Source organism: Phoca vitulina, unplaced genomic scaffold (assembly GCF_004348235.1).
Source record: "Phoca vitulina isolate PV1807 unplaced genomic scaffold, GSC_HSeal_1.0 scaffold23, whole genome shotgun sequence".
In the NCBI taxonomy this organism is placed as follows: domain Eukaryota; kingdom Metazoa; phylum Chordata; class Mammalia; order Carnivora; family Phocidae; genus Phoca; species Phoca vitulina.
In genome coordinates this window covers 3,813,107-3,838,011 of record NW_022589726.1, presented here as the reverse complement: position 1 = coordinate 3,838,011, position 24,905 = coordinate 3,813,107, and the positions used below count along the sequence as shown (strand labels likewise).

The window sequence follows — 24,905 nt, the reverse complement described above, 5'->3', positions numbered from 1 at the left end:
CGGCCTCCTCCTGCTTCTCTTATCTCAGTTAATGGCATCATCTTCTACTAGATACCCCAGGTAGCAACTCCGGAATCTTCTGTTCTTCCTTCTGTACTCTACTCAGACACCAAGTGCCAGCTTATCTAATGAAGAAATATTTCTTGACTATATCTACTATTCTTCATCAGGGTCCCTGTGGTAGTTTAGCTTTTGACCCTTATCATTTCTATAACTGCAATCATCTTATGACCCCAACTACCTTTCTGACCACATCCCCCCTCTCTGTTCTCACTCTGCTCCAGTTATACTGGTCTCTTTACTGGTCCAACAGGCCAGACACACTCCTGCTTCAGAGTCTCTGCCTTGCTGTTTGCTCTGCTTGGGGATACTCTTCCCCCAAATACCTGCATAACCCTTTTTCTCCTTTCTTTCAGATGTCTACTCAGATATCACCTTTCGACAAAACCTCTGAGGACTGTACTATCCAAAATTGTAAGCCTCTAACACTTGCTACTCCGCTTTCCTGATCTAATTTTCTCTTTGGTATTCACCACCATCTAACCTACTACACTCTTTACTTATTGTGTTTGTTGCCTTTCTTCCCTACTAGAATATGAGCTTCATGACCATCAGGCTTTGTTTTACTTACTTCTGGTATCCAGCATTTAGAAAGGTGCCTAGCACACAGTAGGTGCTCAGTGACAAATGACTTAATGAGTGATTCTCTTCTCCATTCAATCCCTCCCCCGTGGCCTCTGATTAATCTTTTTTAAGGTACAAATTTTTATTACAAAACACTCACTCTCTGGCTGAAAACCCTGTGTGGTCTCCTCACGGCTTACAAGATGAAAAATAAACTCCCAAGGAAGGCGTGCTAGGCACTCTCTAACCTGGCCCCAATCTGCCTCTCCAGCCTCACCTCTCCTTGGCGCCCCCCATACTTCATCCATCCACGGCTTCTCACTGCTCCTCCCACACCTTCCCATCTTGGCACAGGACAATCTGTCTGCACCGGGTGTCCTTCTATCTTCTCTCCACGTGCAGAATTGTTTCATCCTTCAGGATAGTACTGAAAGGTCAGTTTTATGAAGACCTCCCAATTCCACTTGACCTCGGCACTCCTCTTGATGTTGGACATTCCTTTCTTCTATACAGTCCTTCTCACAATGTACTGCCATCCTTTGTCTATGTGTCTGTCTCCGCCACCAGTCAGCCAGCTTTTCCAGGACAAAGCATGCCTATTCATCTTCATGTCTCTGTCAGCATCACCCCCACCCCTTTCAGACCTAGCTCCTTAATGAGGAAGTCATCAATTAGACCAGTGTTGTTGTCGGAATAATGACCCCCAGAGACGTCCATGTCCTAATCCCCAGAACCTGGGAATATGTTACCTTATGTGGCAAAGGGGACCTTATAGATGTGATTAGGTTAAGTATCTCCAGGCAGGGAGCTTAGGCTGGCTTGTCCGGGTGGTGACCAATGTAATCACGAGAGTCCTGAAAAGATGGAAGAGGGAAGCAGAAGAGTAGAGAAAGAGATATGGCGACATACACAGAGGTTGGAACGATGCTACTGCTAGAAGGCGGCATGAGCCAAGGAATGTGAGTGGCCTCTGGAGGCTGAAGAGGGCAAGGAGAGGATCTCCCGCTAAAGTCTCTAGGAGAAACACAGTCCTGCTGATACCTGATGCCTTGATTTTAGCCCCATAGAACCCACTTTCAGTTTCTGACCTCCAGAACTGTAAGATAATAAACTGGTGTTGTTTGAAGTCGCTAAGTTGGTGGTAATTTATCACAGCGGCAGTAGATTTTCACAATATATCTAACTTGGAGTGGGGTAGCCTGAAGCCTGTATTAAGAGGCTGACTGATATGGAAGTGGTAAATCACGGTAAATGTCCCCATTGTGTCAAGAAACAGCTGTCATCCCCAGTGTGGCGTCATCCCTCTGACCCTGAGGCTCTGAAGGAATAGCACCCAAGGGGGGATCTGGGGCGAAACAGTGAGCTGTGCAGATTACCTGTGCGGCCTTCAGTCTGGGCTTCCTTGCTGAAGAGCCCTCCGCTGACAGTTAGGATCTGTATCTTGTATTTCTTTCCTGGCGTTAGGTCTTCAAATTTGTGCTGCTTGGTGGCGGCTGGCTCTGATGTGTTACTCAGAAGGATCCCCTTGTCGTTTAGAAGCAGGATCTCGTACCTTTCTGCCACGCCAACAGCTTTTTGCCAACTTACCGTTAACGAATGACTGCTGTATGCATTGTCGGCAATTATTCCCTGGACTGATGCTGGGACTGCAAAGGAAGAAGAGAAGCGAGTGCTGTCTGGCTCCCTTACTTAGGGTAAGCCAACTGAGAAAGCAGGTGAAAAAGCTTGAAATCAACTGCAGAGAGAAGAGGATGCCACCACTCCCCTCGTGTTGCATGGATACTTCCCACGTGCCCTTAGGAGAGAGCATTTCGTGGCCTGGATTATCTGTACTTTGACTCTCCATTTTTTTTCTCTGAATTTAGACAGGATCTTGAAGTCAAACAAGTAGAAAAATTAGTGAAAGTGACATTGATAAATATGCAAAGTGATTCATATGTATGTATCTAGAAAGTGGAAGATGCTGAACAAATTTACATTCAGTGGATATAGTTTGGATGGTTGAATTACGTTTAGACTTTCATTCCCAAGATTAACTCAAGTCAAAGCTTTTGGCCTTGACCTAAGCAGTAGTATATAATATATATATATATATATATTTTTTTTTACTATGGCTCCTGATGTGAAAGGCAAAAATAGTATTATTTTTAATAATATTTTCTAACCTAGGCTCATATTTTTTTTCATTCTACATAATCTTAGGAGATCTCATCCACTCCCATGGTTTGAATTGTTACCCATATGGTGACGACTCCCAAATTTAAACTTGCAGTTCAGATCTCTCTTCTATTTTTGCAAATGACATCTCTCCCGGCATGTTCCACCCAATTCTCAAGAGGCCCAAATTGGACTCCTCAGCTCCCTCCCCATAACCTCCTTACGGTCCTTTGTTTCTCTTGGTCCAAGTCAGAAACATGGGTTATCACTGTTATTCTACTACATGTAATCAAACATGGGTCTTGTAATTTTTATGTCCTAAAACTTATATCTCTTCCATCTATCCACTTCTCGCCCTTCTCTATACACTGCCACTCCCCTAGGACAATATCATCCCTCATCACCTGACCAGTGCCATTGTTTTCTCACGTCCTACACTCTATCTGGCATATTCTCATAGAAGCCCCATGCAGATGGCCCTGCAATGGCTCTCCGTAATTCTAAGCACCTTAACAAGGGATACGAGGCCCTTCATGATTTGGTCCATCTACTTACTTGGCCATATGGCTCATCTTTATCCTAGCATACCACACCATGTGTAGGTCCTCAAATGTGCCATGCTTTCTCTCACCTCCAGGCCTTTGTTTTTTCTGCTGGAACCAAGTCAACATCTGCGTGACCAGTATGACTTCTTAGGGTCTATTTAAATGTTACTTTTTCCTGGAAGCCTTCCCTGACTCTTCATGTTTGCTCCTAACACACCCCATTATTACTTTTATTTTAGAAGTTATCATGTTGTAATTGTCTTTTTTATTTCTCTCTTTCACTAGATTATATGCTTCTTGAGGTTGGGGGCTCTATCTATCTTGCTACTGAATTCCCATTTTCTAACACAGTGCTTGGCATATGGTTGGAGAGACACATATATGAAATAGAGGCACAGGAGGGCCCAGTACAGAAGCCCAGGCCCACAGCTAAATGAGTGGTTATAGGAATGGAAGGCATCTGATAAGTACTGTATCACAGTAGAGAGGGCATAAGGCTTGGAGCCAGACAGACCTAGATTTGAGTTACAGCTCTCGGTCTTATTACACGCACCCTTGATAATGTTTTATAAGCTTTCTGAGCCTTACTTTCCTCATCTGTAAGATGGAAACAATGATCTCTATCTTCTAGTGTGACTAGAGATCATTGTAAATGCCTGGCAGACAGCAGGTGCTTTTAGCTTATTTGTGTTTTAAAAGTAATATATTATTGGTAATATAAATATAAAGAGACACATTATTCCTTGATTTGTTACTTGTTCTTGTAACAAATGAAGTAAATGGCATAGGCGTTCATTTTTAAAAGAAATTTGAGAAGGGTAAATTTTACAGAAAATAGTAAATATTTACATGTAAATAGTTACAGAAGTCCACTTGTTAAAACTCAAGTTTTTATATCCTTTAGCAAGCATGAAAATTTATTCAAGTGATCTGGTTCCTAATTACCTTTCATGTGTTCTGAAGATCTCTATTATAAAGAAAAATGCAAAAAGAAAATATGAAAAGGGCTCTTGAAACCATATTGAATTATGGCTTTGAATCTGGATATTTTTGACTTGTGAATAGCTAAGTAAGTCCACCTGCTGTCCCACTGTGGAGAACAATTTGGCTCTTCTCCAGGTGGGCACTCACCTGTCCGCCCAACTGCATCTATCTGGTTCTTTAGGGAGCCGCTGACGGAGGCGATCACAATCTGGTACTGTTCCCCAGCCTCCAGCCTGTGGAATGTGTGCTCCGAGACGTGTTTGGAGATAGTCTGAGACTCCACCTTCTGATTCTGCCTGAACGCTGACACTGTGTAGGAGTCAACATCACCCCCACCAGGAGTCCAGTTGACTGTCAGGCTGTCTGTCGCCCCATTGGGAGAAACATGGATATTTTTGACAGCGCTTGGAACTAAAAAGGAAAATAAATTGAAAAGTCATCACTTAGAGAATGAACTGTGGAAATTTTCAACCAAAATTGTCATGCTTCTTATATTTTGGCATGTACTGAAAGAATTCACTTGCACGTATTGATACAATTTTTCTCGGGCTTTTCCACCTGAACTGAATTCGACAGGGGAAATTTAGAGGGACATCGAAGCCAACAAGTAGAAGTGAAGGATGCCGGTAGTAGAGCGAGGGGCTAGTTAGATTGCCTTGGTCCAGGTCTTGGTTTCCTCATTTACTAGCTGGGGGATTTTAGGCAAATCACTTACGCTCTGTCAGTTTCAGTTTCTTCATCAGGAAAATGGCAATTATAGTAATAGTGACCAGCCCACAGAGTTGTGAGGATTGAACAAGATGTCCACATAAAGTGCTTTGCTGTGGGTCTGGTTCATGGTAAATTGTCAATAAATGTTAACAATCATAACAACACTCCTAACAGAGTTCCAAAGGAAACCCAACCAACAGAGTTATTTTTTTTAATCTGTGTGCCTCACAAGCACCAACAATTCACATCAGTCCAATGCCATTTCTCTGAAAGCTTTTTTTCTTACCCTACATTGTACGTTACTTTTGTTAATCCAGCATGGACAACATCATGGGCACCATCAAGATAACCTCGCTTCTTGCCATCTCCCGTTTACCTTGAAATCCTCAACCCAAACGCCTGGCTACCCAACATGCTAAATACACCACCACATCTACTCAAGTTCAAGAGCCACATTTCATATTACCTGTGAAGCCCTCAATGAAGGCTGACTGCTGTACTTCTCCACTGATGGTCAAGACAAGAATTTTATACTGGCGCCCTGGCGTCAGGGAGGTGAATCGATACTCAGTTGCAGTATTTACGAGATGAAAAGGAGGAAATACTTTCATATCATTGAAGAGTAGCTGGATCTCATATTGGTCAACATCCCCATCAGCTCGTGACCAAGTCACCAGAAGGTCCTCAGTGCTCCTATTCCGCAATGTTAGATCCCTAACAGGCTCTGGGACTAGGGAGGAATATGAGAAGACACTTCAGGAAAGTGACTGATCAAAGTTTACCTACACAATAATTTAGGAATCACATTCAAGGAACTGGCAAACATCTCTCTTCCCCAAATAAACCACTTGAACTACTTCATGCATAATTAAATAAGAAAAATTGGAAGCAACTATTAAAATTGCAATTTTTTTCCTGACATAAATCTATGCTAAGTGTTGGTAGGATATAATTATAAAATGAATTATGACCTCAATCATAAGATAAAACAAGATGTCTAGAACTTTAAATGCCACAATGCAGGAGGACAGGGAAGAAAAATGGGACAACTGGCCTTCTTGCTCCCCGACTGTGCTTGCTTTTATCTATCAATAAATATTCTGTAATTATAGGCCATGGCTTGGCTGAATGATATTAGCTCCAAGTGAGACTGGGAATGCAATTTACTGATCAGGAAGCAGAGAGAATTCAAGGTTCAGATATTTTATTTACTCGATGACCTTCAAGTCCCAACCAACCGTCAGATTTTACAAGCTTTCCACTTACTGGTTCTTCCATTCCCTTGTTCACTGGCTTCATATTGTCCACTTCGTGTACTAACAGTAACGCTGTACAACCGTCCAGGGACTAACTTAACAAAGACACACTCGTTTTCAGGCTTGGGGATGCTTTTGGTTTGAATGAAGTTGTTTTTGTTTTTAATGGTGACTTCATAATGATCAAAGTCTCCAGTAGCATGCACCCAGGATACCTTTAAATAGTCACTCCTGGCCGAGTTGCTAATACTGACTCCCTGGACCTTGTCAGGCACTGAAAAAGAGAACAGAGAACAGCTGAAGATGTAGTGAGCCTAAGGGAGTAATTGATCACAGATGACAATCTGGGACAGTGAAGGTAAGTGAGTAGATTTTTTTTGGTGGGCATTTAAAAAGTTCTAGACCTTTAGATCACACGTTTTCAGAGGGGAAAGACTGTTACACTACTTGGAGTGATTAGATGGATCTTTTAACAGAACCTGATGAATTAATTCTAATCTTGTTTCTTGCCTACACAAAATGTCATGTACAAGATGGAATATTAAATATGATAAGTGATGATTAATATGAATTGATGGCAATGTTATTAATAATTCCAACATACCTTAGTGACTCAAGATGTGATAAAAAGTTACCAAGAAGAATAAAAACAATCCAAAAGAAAAATGGAAGAAGAGGAAACACATAATTAATACATGAAGAGATGTCTAACATCATTGGTGATCAAGGAAATGCAAGTCAAGACCATGGCAAAATACCACTTTATATCCATACGGTTGGCAAAATTTAAAAACCTAATAAGACCAAGTCTGAGACAGGATGCCCAACCACGGGAGAGTAGATGAATGGACTGGTATATATAGACAGTGAGATTATATAGCAGTCATAATTAATTTCTATTTAACTCAAAATGCAAAAATATGCATTTTTGCCTTTAACATCAAAACACAAAATATAAGTAAATCTTATCAATATAATATTAAGTGAAAAACTAAGTCTCAGGAGATTACATACTACATAAAATAACCTTTTCAAAAATAATGTTAGAACAACTAAAATTTTTTAAACCCATAATTTTAGGACTACATAAATACTAAAACTATGCAAGGTGAAAGGCAAGAAGAGAGATGAAAAGAGGAGTCAAGATGATGGTTACCTTGGGATGAATCAGCGAGGTGGGAACCACATGATTTGATACAGATTACTGTCAAGATTCTAGCTTTTATTTTGGGTAGTGGTTTCGCCTGTGCCTATTACCTTATTAAAAATGATTAATTAAATGGAAGCCTAAAAATAAATAAAAGTGACAAAACATGGTTTCTTGAACCAAGAATTATGATTAATCCAATTTTGTGCACCTGAGGATCTCCCAATAAATATATAAACAAATAAATAATGTGCGCCTCTGGTTTTTCTCTCAACCAATCTATCAATTGATCAATCAATTGGACAAAGCCCATGTCCAAATCTCCCTCAAAGCAGGAAATGACCCAGAAATTTCAGTATTTTGGCATCTAAGCTATATTTTCCATGATGCTTCTCACATCTACAAGTTGCATTTTATTACTTCTGTTAGTATATGTGTACTGGTTAGTTATTGTATTAGAATATTGCTCACCACAGATAAGGAGCCAGGTCAGGAATGCTTTCTTCAAGATATTTACCTGAACCAGTTACAATGTAGCTAGAACTTATTCATCACAGAGTAAAGGAAAAGAAATTCTGAAGTTTTTATGCATGGGCTAAGTAAGAAAAGTCAATGACCCAGGCAATTTATTGAAGACAAAGCAACTATTACAGGAAGAAAAACCAGGCTACATACCATGCTAAGTCAATAAGGGGCTCTTCAGGTGGAATTAGAGGTAATTTGTGAGACCTGTCTTGCTGCACGATGAGATGATGTGATACAGAATTAGAAATATTGATATTTTCACCCAAAATGTAGAACAAAAGCATTAGAAAAGGAAAAGGGCTTTGACACAATCAGCCAAAATCACCAAGACAGCATCTCAGACACAACTCTATAGTTAAACTGATTTGTCGGGGACAATGGATTGCCTTGATTAGTCATGCATCAAATCCAAGTTCATGTTGGTAAAGAGTCAAGAAGGTGCTTTGAATAAAGGATCTTTTTCTTTTTTTTTTTGCATTTAAAAACAATCTCAGCAAAAGGCCTGCAATATGAAGGTCAGATGGATAGGAAACATTCATGAGTTGACATGGAGGGGAAGCAAGTGGTAGCAGGATGACATATCCTTTGATTCTGGTGATTTTTAGGTTCCAAGCTAATCAACATAAGACACTGACATGAGGCTGCTTCGTAAATGGAAATCTACTTTTCAGATCTCAGGCATTATTGTGATTATCAGTATAATTAGGTTTTAAGTCATTTGAGGGTAGGGAATAGCTCTTTATATCCCCAACCAGTGCTTTCAGGGATAGCATGATGTAATGGAAATAGTACCGGAACTAGGTTGAGGTTGATTACTGATCAGCCATGTGAGCTTGGAAAAACTAAGTTTCTCTCTGGGACTTTATCTCCAAAAGAGATGGGATTAGATCAATTTACAGACACTTTCAGTGTTAGCATGCTGTAGCAATGTAAATCAGTGGTTCTTAACATTTTTGAGGTCATAGAAACTTTGAGAATCTGGTAAGAGCCACCCACTCACTCCCTAAAGAAACACACATACCTTTCCTATCTGCAACAAATTCATGGACAGTTTTGGGGGTTATGACATTCCTAATGTCTATCCACTAGCTAAAAACTGCTGATCTAAGGGATTTCTGATTATTAATTCATTATACATTTATTGAGTGCCTATTGGATTCCAGATCCTGTGCTAGGTAATAGGATGATGTCAATTGTCCTGATCCTCATGGAAAAAATAACATTCTTTTCATAGTTTTAGATTTTTTAAGGTCTTTGAGTCCAGAAGATGATTGGCTAATTCTTGCATTCAGCAACAACAATAAAATTATGGGTGCTTATATGGGCCAGGTATTGAGAGAAACACAAAAAATGTATGGTTCCTGACATCAAGGCAATCACAGGGAGAGAGATGTAAATGACTGCAATGAATACTAAATGACTCCTAGAAAAAAATGAATGGGAACTTAGAGGGACACATGACACAGCTGTGAATACTAAGCATGATGGAGTTAAGTGGATAGAGGAGCAAGGTAGGAGACCAATTATAAATTTAAGTAATAAGAACCTTTGTTCAGGCTATTGGCAAGAAAAGCAAAATAAAGACGTATCAGTGAAAACTATTGTGGGAGGTCAATTAGCAGATCCTAGCAAAGGATAACATGTGTCAAAAGTGATTTCGAAATTTTCAGTTTAGGTGAGTGTGAACACACTTTGGTTTTGGGAATTTGACAAATTCATTTTTTTTACAGTATTTCTTTTAATTTCTTTTTTGTTATTATTTTTTCCAGTTTTATTGAGAAGTAATTGACATATATCACTATATAAATTTAAGGCATATAGCATGATGGTTTCATTTACATATATTATGAAATGATTGCCACAATTGGTTCAGCCAGCATCTAACTGCTCATATAGATATAATAAAAAGAAGAGAAAGAAGAAAAGAGGAGAAAAATGTTCTTACTATGATGATAACTCTTATGATTTAATCTCTTAACAACTTTCTTATATATCACACAGCATGTTAGCTATAGTCATCATGGGGCACATTACATCCCTAGCACTTATTTATCTTATAACTGGAACTTTGTACCTGTTGACCATCTTCCTCCAGGTCCTCCTTCCCCCACTCTCTGCCTCTGCCTTTTTCTATGAGTTTGCTTTTGCTTTAGTTTTAGATCCTACATGTAAGTCAGGTCATAGAGTATTTGTCTTTTCTTTTTGACTTATTTCACTTAGCATAATGCCTTTAAGATCCATCCACATTGCAGCAAAGGGTAGGATTTCCTCATTTTTATGCCTGAATACTATTCCATTGCATAGATATACCACACCTTCTTTATCCATTCATCCATGGATGGACACTTAGATTGTTTCCATGTCTTGGCTACTGTAAATAATGCTGCTATGAACACAGGGTGCAGATATCTTTTTGAGCTAGTGATTTTTGTTTCCTTTGGATATATTCCCAGAAGTGGAATGTTTGGATCTTGTGGTAGTTTTTAATTTTTTGACGATCTTCCATACTGTTTTCCATAGTAGCTATACCAATTTACACCCCCAAGAGTGCACAAGGGTTGCCTTTTCTCCATGTCCATGCCAGCATTTGTTATCTCTTGTCTTTTGATGCTTGCCATTCTAACATGCAAGAGGAAATATCACATTGTGGTTTTAATTTGCATTTTCCTAATGACTAGTGATGTTGACCATCTTTTCATGTACATGTTGGCCTTTTGTATATCTTCTTTGGAGAAATGACTCTTCAGGTCCTTTACCTATTTTTTAATAGGGTTATTTACTTTTTTGCTATTGAATTGTATGAGTTCTTTGTGTTTTAGATATTAACCCATTATCAGATATATGGTTTGCAAATATATTTTCCCATTCCATAAGTTGTTTTTTCACTTTGCTGATGGTTTCTTTTCCTGTGCAGAATCTTTTTAGTTTGATGTAGTCTCAGTTGTTTGTCTTTGATTTTTTGCTTATGCTTTATGTGTCATATCCAAAAAATCACCACCAAGACCCATGTCAAAAAGCTTTCTTCCTATGTTTTCTTCTAGGAGTTCCATATTTTCAGGTCTTACATTAAACTTTAATTTGTTTCGTAAACAAATGAATTTAATTCATTTTGAGTTAATTTTTGTGACTGGTGTAAGATAGGGATCCAGTTTAATTCTTTTATATGCGCGCATCCAATTATCTCAGTACATTTATTGAAGAGACTGTCTTTTCTACGTTGAGTAGGCTTGACTCCCTTGTCAAAAGAACCCTGACATTTTTAAATGCAAGTATCAACCCATAGCTCAGCAGGAAAGGCTTGACAAAATATTAATGTCAACCTTAAGCAGAAATCTTAGATGTAAACCCCAAAAGCGTTAAGTACATTGGGAAAATGGTAGCCATTTAAATTTAATTCTTTCCAGAACATCGAAGACCTGACATTCATTGCCTTTGCTAAGATTTTGCTTCTGGTCCCAGAACAATAAAGGTTCACATTTTCACCTTGTGTGAAAAAGAATGAACAGTGGACTTTGACCAAATAGACATTTCAGGAAGGATTTTGGACAGAGAATTTCGTAAGCTGTGGACCCATTCAGAACTGGGTTTAAATACAGAAACACACTGGCTGTTTAGCTAGTTAAACAGTTGAGCAAGTTATTTAACCTCCCCGAACCTTGATTTCTTGATCTGCAAAGTGGGAATAATGACAATGACCTCCATAAGGAAATTGCAAGAATTAAGTTAGTTATACATAAAGTCAGTGTCTAGCAACCAAAAAGTACTCCCTGAACAGAAAACACTTGTTACTATGTTTGAATATAATATGAATTCTAGCCATGAAAGTAGTGTTCATCTTACTTTAAAGGAAACATCTGCTCACATAAGGATTTTCTAGGGCCAAAACTTGAAGACTCACAATTCTGTGATCTCAACAGCCTTTAATCCTATCATTACAGAAATGTTGCAGATCTGATGCCTTGAGCCACATAGCCAGCCACTTCTTTTTTCTTTCTTTCTTTTTTTAAGATTTTATTGATTTATTTGACAGAGAGAAAGAGAGAGAGAGAGAGCACAAGCAGGGGGAGTGGCAGGCGGAGGAAGAGGGAGAAGCAGGCTCTCCGCTGAACAGGGATCCCAGGACCCTGGGATCATGACGTGAGCCCAAGGCAGACGCTTAACTGACTAAGCCCGCCAGGCGCCCCTAGCTAGCCACTTCTTACAGAGCCTGGCTCTCCTTAGAGCCTTACCTGTTCGCTCCTGGCTGAAGGAATGGTTTTCATACTTGCCGCTCCTCGTAGTTATGGTCACATTGTAGAGGCGGCCCGGAGTAAGGGAGCTGAAGGAACATTCGCTGACAGACTTGGCAATAACGAGGGACTGAACGACCCTGCTGCCATGAGAGAGTGTCACCACATAGTTATCCACGTCTCCAGGAGCCGGCAGCCAGGAAATGCTCAGGTAGTCATTGCGACCAGAATTGTTTACCGTCACCCCGCTCACACTGGAAGGGACTGGGATTGAAAAGGCGGAGAAAATTTAAAAAAGAAAGTACAGTCAAAAGTCTGGAGTCATCTACCGCGGTCAGCAAAAACAGTGTGCACTCAGGAAATCTCATCTGATTACCTAAGAGGTCAAAGACGTGTGAGGATTTCACCTTAGCTTCTGGAAGCTGAGTGTTCTTGGATCAGCAAGGCTAACCCAAATAAAAATGCAAGGAGGTCTTTTGGGTGCCTCATAAATATAAGGACGCCACTACTGCATTTTTATAGTGTTGCTGTTTGCAAAGTATTTTAAGTGGAGGCATTTTTATGTGCATGTGTCAGAAGGTTCCCTCTGTAGGAAAAGGAACAAACATAACAATCCAAATGAATCCGTTCGAACCAAACTCATCAATAAGCAAAGACGTTTGAAGGGAAAGATGAAGAATGCCATACCTTTTCTAAAGAGCTTAGACTTTGGGATAGCTTTGATCTTCCTGTGATGAAGTTATTTATTCCTGGGGAGTCTAATAACGAACAGGAGGAGAGGTGTTGCATCTACCCTTTATAAAGCATTTCCTGCCCTCTAGTGGCAAGAAATAAACCTAAAAGCCTATCCTGAAAACAACAAATCTGGAGATTGACCCAACAGTAGGCATAAAGAGCTACTGCGGTGATAATGGCCATTATCGTTTGCTTATTTTAATTGGGGTTTAGCGCCACAAACGTTTATTGAGAACCTACCATTTGCCACATATACAAAAATGGAAAAGATGTGGATGCCTTCAAGGAGCCTCTTGGCTAGATGCAGTATGCAAATTAATCATTGTGGTATTGAACAGTAGTTATACACGTATCAGAAATAAGTGTATAGTAACTAGTACTGCCCATAGTAAATAACAGAATAAAATCCTGTACTGTATGTGAACTGCACTACTGTTTTCATCATTGGTTCACTACTGCAGCTAAATATTTTCATATAATTGTCACTATCACTATATCACGTACAATGGACAGGATCCAGCTAGATGACCTTTGAGAATCCTCCTAATCTAATATGCTCCAACTTTGTGATTTAAGCCTCCAAGTCTTCTTTGCACTTACAAGCACTTGTCCATCACCAAAAATTATAAAAGCACCATACTGAACAGCTCTGCTAATGCTGTTCCATGTATATGAACGTTTCCTACACATAAAGTTGAACATTTTAGCCATAATATTTCTATATTGATGTCTTCCTCCCTCTCTTCCTCCTTCCTTTCCCTTTATTTAACAAGCTGTACATCCCTTGGTTGCTCTCAAAAGAATTATGCTTGTTTTTCAAAACTTCTAGAAATATTTGCAACTACTAACATTTTATTACAAAAGATACAATTATCAAATGTTTTGTCAAAAATATAAATTCATGTTTACAAAAAAAACCAGATCTAAAATTTGTTTTTCCTTTAGAACCAGCATTTTCTCAGGTTGGAACTAGATTTGTTAAGCGTATCTGATATCTTTAACTTTGAATATTTTGCCACCTTCTCTAGGCTAGGCAGGTTTATTTATATGTTTCAACTCTGTGGAAATAGAAGTAAATGAGAAAACCTTTCAAAACCTTTCAATTATTTCAGCACTGACCAACATTTCAGCAATTTGAGTAGATGACAATGATTATCAAGGCTTTAGTCATTGAATGTTTCACAATCTACCACATATAAAATTTACTAACCTAGGCATGTTTCAAAATTGCTAGTTATTATGTTTCTCTAGTAGTATCCCATTTCCCCCCTGCACTCTTAATGTGTTTGAGTAAAATAACTCGTGCTTATATTTATTCATATTTTGCCCTCTCCTCAAAACCTTATGATCATTCTTCAAAGAATTTCTTGTCTTGTTTTTGCATACTTCTGTTATATACTGTGGGTCAAATACTGATACCTCTGCTACAATTAAAACAGAGGCATAAAAACAAAGCCCCACTCATTTCAAGTGGTATCAGGTGCCAAACTATGCCAGCATATCATAGTAAGTTGGAAAGCCCTAGACGTATTTTAAAATTTGGGAATTAACTTGTGTGGCAGAATCTGACTAGTTGTTAAGCAAACTATTTCCTTTTCCTCTTGGACACACAGCTAGGCTATATTTCCCAGTCTCCCCTGCCGTGAAATGTAGCCATTTAACTGTGTTCCAGCCAATGGAACATGGGGGGAAGTGACGTGTCTACTTGCTGGTCTGGTCATCTTCCCCCACCCAATGATCTCTATTCTCTGGGGAAATGGACAGAGTTCTGAGGACCTAGGGGAAGGAAGAGCCACAGATGGTAGGAGCCTGGATCCCTGAGTTACTGCTTGGGAAAGAACCAACCCATAGAGCTGTCTAATCAGGAATCCCCACGTTGTCCAGTTGTGTAAGCAGGAAATAAGTCAGTCTGATCTGACTAATACAACTGCAACTTGCTGAGAAATGGGTGCAAGGCCCTTCCCAGCCCTCTCCTCAGCTTTCTTATTTCTCCTTCCCTACTCCGACAGGGATAAATTGGAGTAAGTTAGTGGGGATGGATTAGAAACTGGAGGCTTCAAGATATAAGTTAATGGCAGAGGTAGGACCAGAATCTGGGCCTCCTGATTCATTCCCAAGCTAAGCTTTTCAGTCCCCCACCCCCGATTATGCTACACCAACGGCTGGTGCCAAGAAGTACTAAAAGAGAAGAAGGAAGGTATGGGGAAGAAGAATGTAGGTAATATCAGCTGCCACAGAATGAGAAAAATGGCACATATCAGTGAATTTCTATCAAAACTATGAAATATCTTTTCAATGACTTAGTTGCATTTCTGGGAGAGCTAATGAAGTTCATGTTCCTTGGGTTTATTAAGTAGATAAGATTCATGATTTTTAAAAAGGGACATATCTATGATGCCTGCAGCTGATACTCAGAATCCCAGCTTCAGAAATACAGAAGGAGGAGCCTGAAATCCAACTTATAATCATATAGAATTAAGTAGGCAAATTCACTGACCTGATTCTGAGTTCATTAATAATTATCAAAGCTTCCACTCAATGTCTTTAATTTTTTCTTTCTAAGAAACTGGAACATAAATTTTATACTGTTTATTTATATTCTTTCTTGGTCTTGTGTAGAAAATTGTATTTCCTTTTTTGGTGCCAGCCCTGTCTGGCACAGATGATCATATGCCACTTGTTTGTTGACTTAGCTCTTTGCCCTATTTGACTATGATCTCTCCAAGGTCAGGAAACATTGTTTAGGTGGTTATAGTATTAAGCACTTGTTTAATGTTGCTTATGAAAACATATGTGATTTGGGAATTTTATTAACTCCACTTTGCACCATAGAAGTTGGAGATCATTTCCTTACTATGTCTTGAAACAAGAATATGAAAGAGAGTGGAATATACTTTTTTTTAAAAGTCTCATTACTTGTTTATCTTAACTGGGACATAAACATTAAGGAAATCATCAACTGAATGAGGGGATAAGCTTAGGCATCAAATGACCATTATGTTACTACAAAGGTTTTTCTAGAAGTTCTGACACCTTTAGGGGAGATTTTAGAAAATTTAGAATTCATTCTTGCCTACCCTCACCCACCCCCCAATTTCCATTGTTAGGAGAGCAACATGTATGGATGGTTGGTATTGAAACCTGGCTTCTAGGAAAGTCAAAAATGGATCTGTTTTTCGGGTGTTTCAAAACATCCTAGAATATACTCTGCAGTTTCCCTGTGCTCTTCTTACCTGTCCTTCCCTCCACCACCACTTGTCGGGATGAGATCCCGCCGCTCACTGTTGTTACCACCACAGAATAGAGGCTGCCTGATTTGAGGGAGTGAAAGCTGTATCTGCTGGTCTCACTGGAGACACTTTCATTTTTGATGACCACGTTTTCATGGATCAGTAAGACTTGGTAGAATTCTATGTCTCCCAGGGCCTGGGTCCAGTTAGTAAACAGACTGCTGGTTGTTCCTTGGTTGGCCACATACAAGCCAGTCACTTGGGCAGGCACTAGAACATGGAAGACAAAGAGAAGAAGAAAAAAAAAACAGATGACATTTAGTCACCCTGAGGAAGTGTAACAAAATGAGTCAAAAACGGAGACAGTCTTAAAAATGCTAAAAATATATCTATATTTTTTTGCTATAGACTCTCAGCTCTATTTCCTGTGGCATATGGCAAACTACTCCCATACAGAAGCTGCTTATATGGGAAATCAAAATTACTTCAGATCCATGGATGAGATGATGCATACCTATTAAGTAGTTTTGAATTTACATTTTCAATAATGAAAGAATGTTGTTTTTGAATATTGCTTACTTTATGTGATTTTATCTGTCCTTATCCCATGAAAACTGAGAGCCACATTATCTACCTGAGCTGATGGTTGTTAGGGGGTGGTATTGGGAAATCCCTTCCACCTGATGATTAGGTTGTAGTTTAGAAAACTGGTTAATTCTTTACTGGCACATTCTCAAGAGCACCATTATTATTATACATGAAAATGTTACAGTAGTATGAATTACATCATATAAGAATAGTAATAATAATAATAATAATAATAATGATAACCACAACAACTAGTAGTGATAACTACTGAGTGCCTGCTTTGTGCCAGTTTTTAGAAATTATATTATATTATTATATATATATTATTATTATATTATTTGATACTCATTCAAAACTCTATAAATTTGATTTCATTGTTCTCTTTACTGAGGAGGAAACCAAAGACCACACAATGTAAGTAATTTAGCCTATTATCAGAGTGCTAACAAACAGTCATCTAGGAGTCCAAAGCCTGATCTAACCTGTGAGCTTGTGTCCTTTTCCTAATTAGCAACTATTGTGATTTCTAACCTACCCATTAAAAAAAATCTCTTACACAGATCTTGAAGCTGGTGTTTGATCAACATATATCTTCTTTGTGCCTCTTCCCTGAATTATGGTAATTAAAAGGATTGGGACCTTGGCACAATCCTTCTTAGAATTTGTTGACTTTTGGATTAAGATACAAATACACTCATTAAAAAATACTACTGTACAGGAATCAGAAGATTCAATTCTCATTCTAAATTTCATATGGAAAGCAAAGGAATTAATATGCCAAATAATTTTGAAAAAGAAGAACAAAGTTGGAGGAGTAACATCATCTGATCTCAAGACTTACTAGAAAGCTACAATAATGAAGGCAATGTGATACTGGCAAAAAGATAGACACACACATCGATGGAGCAGAAATGAGAGTCCAGAAATAGACTAACACATATAGAGTCAATTGATTTTTTACAGAGATGTGAGGGCAGTTGGGTGGAGGAAGAATAGTTTTTTCAACAAAAGGGCTGGAATTATTAGATGTCCATAAGCAAGGAAATAAACCTTAACCCAAATCTCATACACATATAAAAATGAACTCAAGATGGATTATGCACCTCAATTGAAAACCCAAAACTATAAAAATTCTAGGGGAAAATCTTTGTGATTTTGTGTAAGGCAGAGATTTCTTCAATATGACACCAAAAGCATGGTTCACGAGAGAAAAAAAAAGATAAATTGGACACCAAAATAAAAAACTTGTGTTCTGCGAAATATACTAATAAATTAATCAAAAGACAAACCACAGTCTGAGAGAAACCATTTCAACCCACATTTCTGACAATGGACTAATATCTGGAATATAAGGAATTCTCAAAATTCAATGATAAAAAACAAATAACCCCATCAAAAAATGAACAAATATTTGAAAATATGTTCTTCCCCAAAGAGGATAAAGGAAAGGTAAATAAGCATATGAAAAGATGCTCAAAACCATTAGGAACTAGGGAAAGGCAAATTAAAACCACATGAGATACCACTACATGCTTATTAGAATGGTTAAAAAAAAAAAACCTTGTAATACCAAGTGCTGTTGAGATTATGGAGGAACTGGAAATCTCATATATTCCTGGTGAGAAAGTAACATTTTACAACCATTCTGGAAAACAGTTTGGTAGTTTCTTACAAAGTTAAAAATACACTTACCATATGACCCAGCAATGTGAATGTGGGGAATGATGAAAATGATCTTAAGACTAAAAGAGTGCCTTGGACTTCCAATTCCTGCAGTATAGTGGGCAGCATACCCCCAATAAACACAACTACATGTGTTGGATAAAATATAAAAATGTAGATGTATGAATGAGTTGTCAAGAATGTAAGGAATTCTCAAAGACTTGATAGTAAGTGATAGGTAATCAGTCCACTGAAGCGTACTTTCATCTTGAGGGCATCTTTCAAACATAAATTTAAGCTTTGATTTTACAGCTTTGCTGGATCTATGAAATAGGAGGTAAAGTGTAGGACTTTCACAAACTAAAGAACCTCATAGGTGACCCTGCATAACATTGGATCCTGAAAGGTTACATTCTAAGTGTAAGTGAAATAAATATTCCCTCTCTGCTTCTCATATCACCCCAGCCTCCTTGGCACTGGGTGAGAATTCATAACCTCACAACAGTTTCAGTGAGTTTGCAACCCAAATTCATAAAACCTGGGTGATCAAAAAACCTCAGGTTGACAGTTTAGATTAAAATAGGTCTGGGTTGATAGCAGTCCTGTGCACCTCAAAGAATCAAATGAAAAGAAAATTCTTTCTAAAACCCATCTTTAAACAAGGACTCAAAGAATTCCCACAGAGTAAGTTTCCAAGGTATATGACTTTACAGTGAAAAATCACAAACATTTAAGGAAGTAAAACACCATGTGCAAAAGGCAGCAAACTCAATAGACAACAGGACTGAACTCCTGAAGATTTTGGGTATTTTAATTATTAGACATAGAAGGTAAAATAAAAATGGTTTATTTACTGATAGCAATAAAGGAGGATAATGGAAATATGACTAAAGAGCAACTGAGCACAAAGCAGATTTGGAAAGAGAGCCAAAAAGAATGTTTGAAAGTGAAGAAATTAACAATTAAAACTTAAAACTCAATGGACGGATTTAAAAAAGATTGGACAGAGCTGAAGAAAGAATTAAGGAACTAAAACACAGGACTTGAGGAAATTATTCAGACTATAGCCCAGAAAGCAAATACATGCAAAATATGAAAAATATACATAAATTCTAGACTACCAGAAGGAGAATAGAGAGGGATTAGAGAAAAGGTAAGAGGCAATATCAGAGAGTTAATGGGTGAGAAATTCCAGGATTGATGAAAGATACTAGTCTGCAAGTACAGAAATCACCATGATCTCAAGCAAGATAAAGAAGTCTATATCTAGGTTATTACTATAAACAATAGAACACCAAAGGCAAAGAGTAAATCTTAAAAACAGTCATAGTAAACAGATTACCCAGAGAGAAGTAGAAATTAAACTGACACCTGACTTTTCAACAGCAAGAATAATTGCCAGAAAGACTACAACAATATCTTCAATGTGCTGAGAGAAAATAACTTTCTCTCTCTCTCTCTCTTTTTTTTTTTTTGAAAGTAACTTCCAACATAAAATGGTAACCCAGGGAAAATATCTTTCAAGATTGAGAGCTATATAAAGACATACACAGAAAAACAAAAGTGTAAAGAGTTTGTCCCTAAAAACACTAATAAAGAAATTTGGGGGCGCCTGGGTGGCTCAGTCGGTTAAGCGTCTGCCTTCGGCTCAGGTCATGATCCCGGGGTCCTGGGATCAAGCCCCACATCGGGCTCCCTGCTCATCAGGTTGCCTCTCCCTCTGCCCCTCCCCTACTCATGCTTGCTCTCTCTCTCAAGTAAATAAATAAGTAAAATCTTAAAAAAGAAAAGAAAAGAAAAGAAATTTGAAGACTGTTCTCCAAAATGAAGGAAAATAATCCCAAATGGAACTTGTGAGATACAGGAAGGAAAGATGAGAAGATAAGTGGTAATTTTTTGTGGGGTTAAAAAAGGAGAGAGAAATAAAATACAGGACAACAATATATATAAATTGGAAAAGGGAGTCTTTGATGATTTTGCTTCCTATTTCACTGAGAAAAAGAAGAGTGTTATCAAAGGATAATTGCCCACCACTACATCTATCTACTTACTGGCATATGCATCCAATACTCTTTTTTCCCCAGCTGACCCTAAAGTTAAATTACTCATGCTCCTTTCTAAAGCCATTTCCTTTACTTGTGCTCTAGATCCCAGAGCTTGCTTACTCATAGAATAACTGCAGCAATTCTTCCTCTCTCTTTACATCATCATTCCTTTCTCTTCTAGAACATTCCTATCAACATGAAACTTGTTATTTCTTCTATCCTTAAAATCCTCCTTTCAAATATACTTCTTCTTTCAGATGATGCCCTATTTCTCTGCTCTCCTTTGCAGCAAAACTCCTTGGAAAAATTGTTCTCTGCTCTGCTTCCATTTCAAAATAAAACCAAACAAATTTAAAAACAAAACAAAACAACTAGCAAAGAGTTGCAATTAGTATAATAGAAAACAAACAATAGAAAACATTCATAAAACAATGACCAGTACAAAATAGGCATTCAGTGAACACTTGTAAATTAAATATTAAACAATTCAGTAGATAGGATACTTTTTAAAGTCTAAAATTTATAAACAATATTACCTGTTCTTCCTTTAGTTGAAGATGAATTTTTTAAGTCTCCACTAATACTGGTGACTGTAGCAATGTATTTTCGTCCAGGCACCAGGTCGGTAAAAGTGAATTCTTTGGCATCTTTGGGGAGCGACTTGTGGATGAGTAAGAGGTCTCTGTCAGCTAGCGAAATGATGTATTTCTCCCATTCTGCTATGGGAGTCTGCCACATGACGCCCAGTGAGGTTTCATTGGCATGTTTGACACGAAGCTGGAGGACAGCCAGGGGGACTAAGGAAAAAGCAATGGAGACTGTGTCATTGATTTGATTCAGAAGTACTCGAGTATTTCTTAGAGAGTTGTTCTCTTCCAACCACAGGAGTATTCCAGTTCAGCATTTCTTTTCTGAAAGTGTATGAGCTCTCAGGAAAAAAAAAAGCTAATCACAAAAACTGTGTGTGTGTGTGTGTTTTCAAGATTTTATTTTTAAGTTATCTCTACACCCAGTGTGGGGCTTGAACTCACAACCTTGAGATCAAGAGTTGTGTGCTCCACTAATTGAGTCAGCCAGGCGCCCCAAACTTTGTTTATATAACCTATCCAGAAAGGAGGATTCAAAAGAATACTATTGGAAAATGCTTTCCTGGGTCATTTATTTTTGACCACATATTACCTTGAGTGTTTATTTCTTCATATGAATTCTATGATATGAAAATATTTAATTCAATCATGTCATCCATAAAACCACTGAGAAAGGTCCATATTTGACTATTTAGATGAAGTTAGGAGTATTTTTTTACTCCATCAGATTGGAAAGACAAAGTGCTGCTTCTCTTCATTTCTGAGAAATGGGCACTAATGTATCCATGAAAGGGAGAGTACAGCTGGCAAGCAAGAATAGTATCTGATTAAAGACTCCCATTAACCAAAGAATGGAAACTGTTTCCATTTCTTTAAAAGGTTTTATTACATTTCTAGGAGACATTGCCAAGAGTAAAGTACTGGTCCCACAAAACACTAGGGAAACAAAACTATGGAAGAACCAAGTGTATAAAATTATATTGATTTTTGCATCAAAGAAATTTTCTATAATTCCATTATAACTGAGTCCCTAAATCTGTATCTTCCTTCTTTAATATATTGAAATGAATTGGATTGATACATCAAAGCCTACCTCAATTAACCTTATTCACCTAGAGGTACAGTTTAAGAAAAGTTTTCCTGATAATTATGCCACCATGCTGAGAGCCCCTAGGTTTCTTGACAGCATTCCAAGTTATTTGAGGCGGTGAGATAAAATATTGGAGAGGACATAGATGCTTGTTCTGTGAAATGCTAAAAGTAGCTTGGTTTAAGCTTATATAGGTCTTTGATCATTATCCAAGGGATATTAATATTTGGAAAATGAAGATACGACTGGAAGACCCAGTTGGCAAGCTAAGGAGGTGTCTTGGTCCTTTGCTTTGACAGTCTTCTAAGAAGAACAGTGAATCAAAGTAGTTATTTCCTTATCATCAGGCAAGACTAAGAGAGAAGATATTTGAATTTCACTCCAAGTATGGAGTATTCCATGTCATAGAAATGTTGAGCTTGGAAGGACAATTCTCTTATTTGAAAGTTGAGGAAACAGACTCAGAGGGGTTGTGACTTGCCCAAGGAATTACAGTATAGTGGTGACAGCAAGAATACCCAAACCCATGCCTCCACATCCTCATTCTCCTCTACCCTAAAATCCAAATATATTCCACTTCCCTTTAATAACCTTTCCTTGGTACATGAAATTCCCTCACGAGTCAACATTAGGTCAAGGCAATGGTTCTCGAACACTGATCACTGGCAAAAAAATTGTCAGTTGTCTTCTTTTGTGGGAAGGATTCTCCGATTGTTTTCTTCCTATTCTTTTGGTGCTTAAAATGTCTTTCTTTTTATAAAATAATGGACTTACTACTGGAAGCAATTTTAATGTTCTATTTTGACAAAATTAAACATTACCAAAACTAATTCAGTCTAAAAGTCATAATATCTCAAATTCAGGGAACACGGTGGGGGTGGGGGGGGGGTGGGCATGACATTGACAGCTACCTGGGTTACTTGGGAGAGGGACCAAGTTAAAGTTCTAGCAGTCATTAACACCTTCGTATTTGCTTACCCGTCCTGCCTTGGCAGCGCTTAGAATTCTTCAGATTTCCACTCTCAACAGTGACTTCTACTTCATACTGTCTTCCCGGTATGAGCCCCACATCATCGATGGCATAGTGTGTTTCCTCCTTTCCCACGGTGATGTTGAGCAGCACCACAGAATCATTGAAGAGTAGGATACGATACTGCTCCCAGTCTCCAGCAGGGGGCGACCAGCTCACTACTAGGGACCTTATCGAACCATTGCTGTTTACCTCCAGGTTCCCAACTTTCTCTGGAACTAAACGGTGAAATGATGTCAAAAAGGAGATTCTAAAAACCAAAAGTAAGGATACTCATTCACTTTTCATGGGCAACAGTAGATAAGAGACCTAATACCTGCAATTCAAAACATTTCTATCCCCTCCTGATGTTTGTGGATTGCAAATGAGTATTCTTTCCTAATGTTGGAGGCATCCGACACTCAAGAAATGTATGCTAAAATCATCTAGTAATATATCAGTAATGCAATCTTCTGTAACACTGTTAATAACCTAACAATATGAGCGCTGTGTTTTATTGGCTGCACACCAGCCCTAGAGACAATATTGATGTTGCTTCTAATGATGTTGACATCGATGGATGCGGTGTCTTTTGGTAGAGACACCGCATGTTGTGATCATGAAACATTCCTCCCTTTTCCAACTGACAAGATTAATCTTCTTGCAATATAGCTCTGGTCCAATTATTCCTTTGCTTGAAAACATGCAAGGTCTCTCCATTAATTACAGAATAAAATATCAAGTCCTGGCTGTGGCATTTGTAGCTTTCCAAAATCAGACCCCATATCCTTCTGGTCTTAATTCTGACTACTCCCTGCAGCCGCCCTCCCTGCTTCTGCACTCTCTCCCATGCTGGCCTCCAGTTGTGTGTTCTGAAGACCTGTAAGTGTCCTGGGCTCTTCTGCCTCCATGCCTTTGCTTATATTATTCCTTCGACCTCAAATGCCCTTCCCTCTTTTCCCTCTCTGCTTGCCAAGAGCCTCACAACTTTTAGGTCCAGTTAAAGACCATTTCCTCTGAGAAGTCTTTACTGATCTTCTGAACAAGAATTTTCTCTTGGTTTTCTGACCATATGGTTCTTACTTAGAATCTCTAACAGCACAGAGAATGGACTCTGGAATTAAATGCTCTGGTTTAAATTCCATCCCCACCATTCACTGGCTGGATGACTATGGACAAGTTATTTGAGCTCTGAATTATCTGTAAAATGGTGATAGTAACAGAACCTCTCTCATGGTAAGGGTGTAAAGTGTTTGGTTAGTGCCTGATACATGGCAACACCAATGCGATGACTCTTATTAAAGTGTACCATTTTTATTTTTTGTGTGTATAGTCTACATTTGTCTGATTAAAATGTAACTTCCTTAAAAGCAATGGTTGGCAAGGTAAATATTTTAGGCTTTCCAGGCCACATATGGTCTCTGTCTCATATTTGTCTTTCTTTTTCCTTTTTAAAAAAACCTTTTAAATATGTGAAAACCACTCTTAGCTTGGGGCTACACAAATACAGCTCACAGGCCATATTTGGCAAAGGGTGTAGTTTGCTGAACCCTGACATTTTAATAACTTCCCAAATCATAGCACAGTAATTTACATAAAGAAGTCACTGGATAAATATTTGATGACATAAATTAATAAAATAATTCATGGAAAACATGCTTAAGTGCTAACTGGCTCTCACTATAAGAGTTGGTCAGAAATGTTTTATTCATTAGTATCAATGCTAATGCATTTACACTACTTAAGTGGTGTGACATGAAACAGCACAGGGCAAAGCCAGT

The 24,905-nt window shown here is 38.3% G+C and overlaps 1 protein-coding gene across 3 annotated transcripts in view; it reads right to left on the bottom strand.

Moving 5' to 3' along the window:
* The window catches only part of PTPRB (protein tyrosine phosphatase receptor type B), a 110,917-nt gene that overhangs the window by 40,361 nt on the left and 45,651 nt on the right, over positions 1-24,905 (bottom strand). For all 3 annotated transcript variants that reach the window (XM_032420392.1, XM_032420391.1, XM_032420393.1), the window contains 8 exons: positions 23,094-23,363; positions 20,975-21,235; positions 16,147-16,413; positions 12,179-12,442; positions 6,288-6,551; positions 5,488-5,751; positions 4,458-4,721; positions 2,001-2,270 (listed from right to left, as the gene is read on the bottom strand). In XM_032420392.1, coding sequence (XP_032276283.1) covers positions 2,001-2,270; positions 4,458-4,721; positions 5,488-5,751; positions 6,288-6,551; positions 12,179-12,442; positions 16,147-16,413; positions 20,975-21,235; positions 23,094-23,363 — 2,124 coding nt within the window. The remainder of the gene's footprint in view (positions 1-2,000; positions 2,271-4,457; positions 4,722-5,487; positions 5,752-6,287; positions 6,552-12,178; positions 12,443-16,146; positions 16,414-20,974; positions 21,236-23,093; positions 23,364-24,905) is intronic.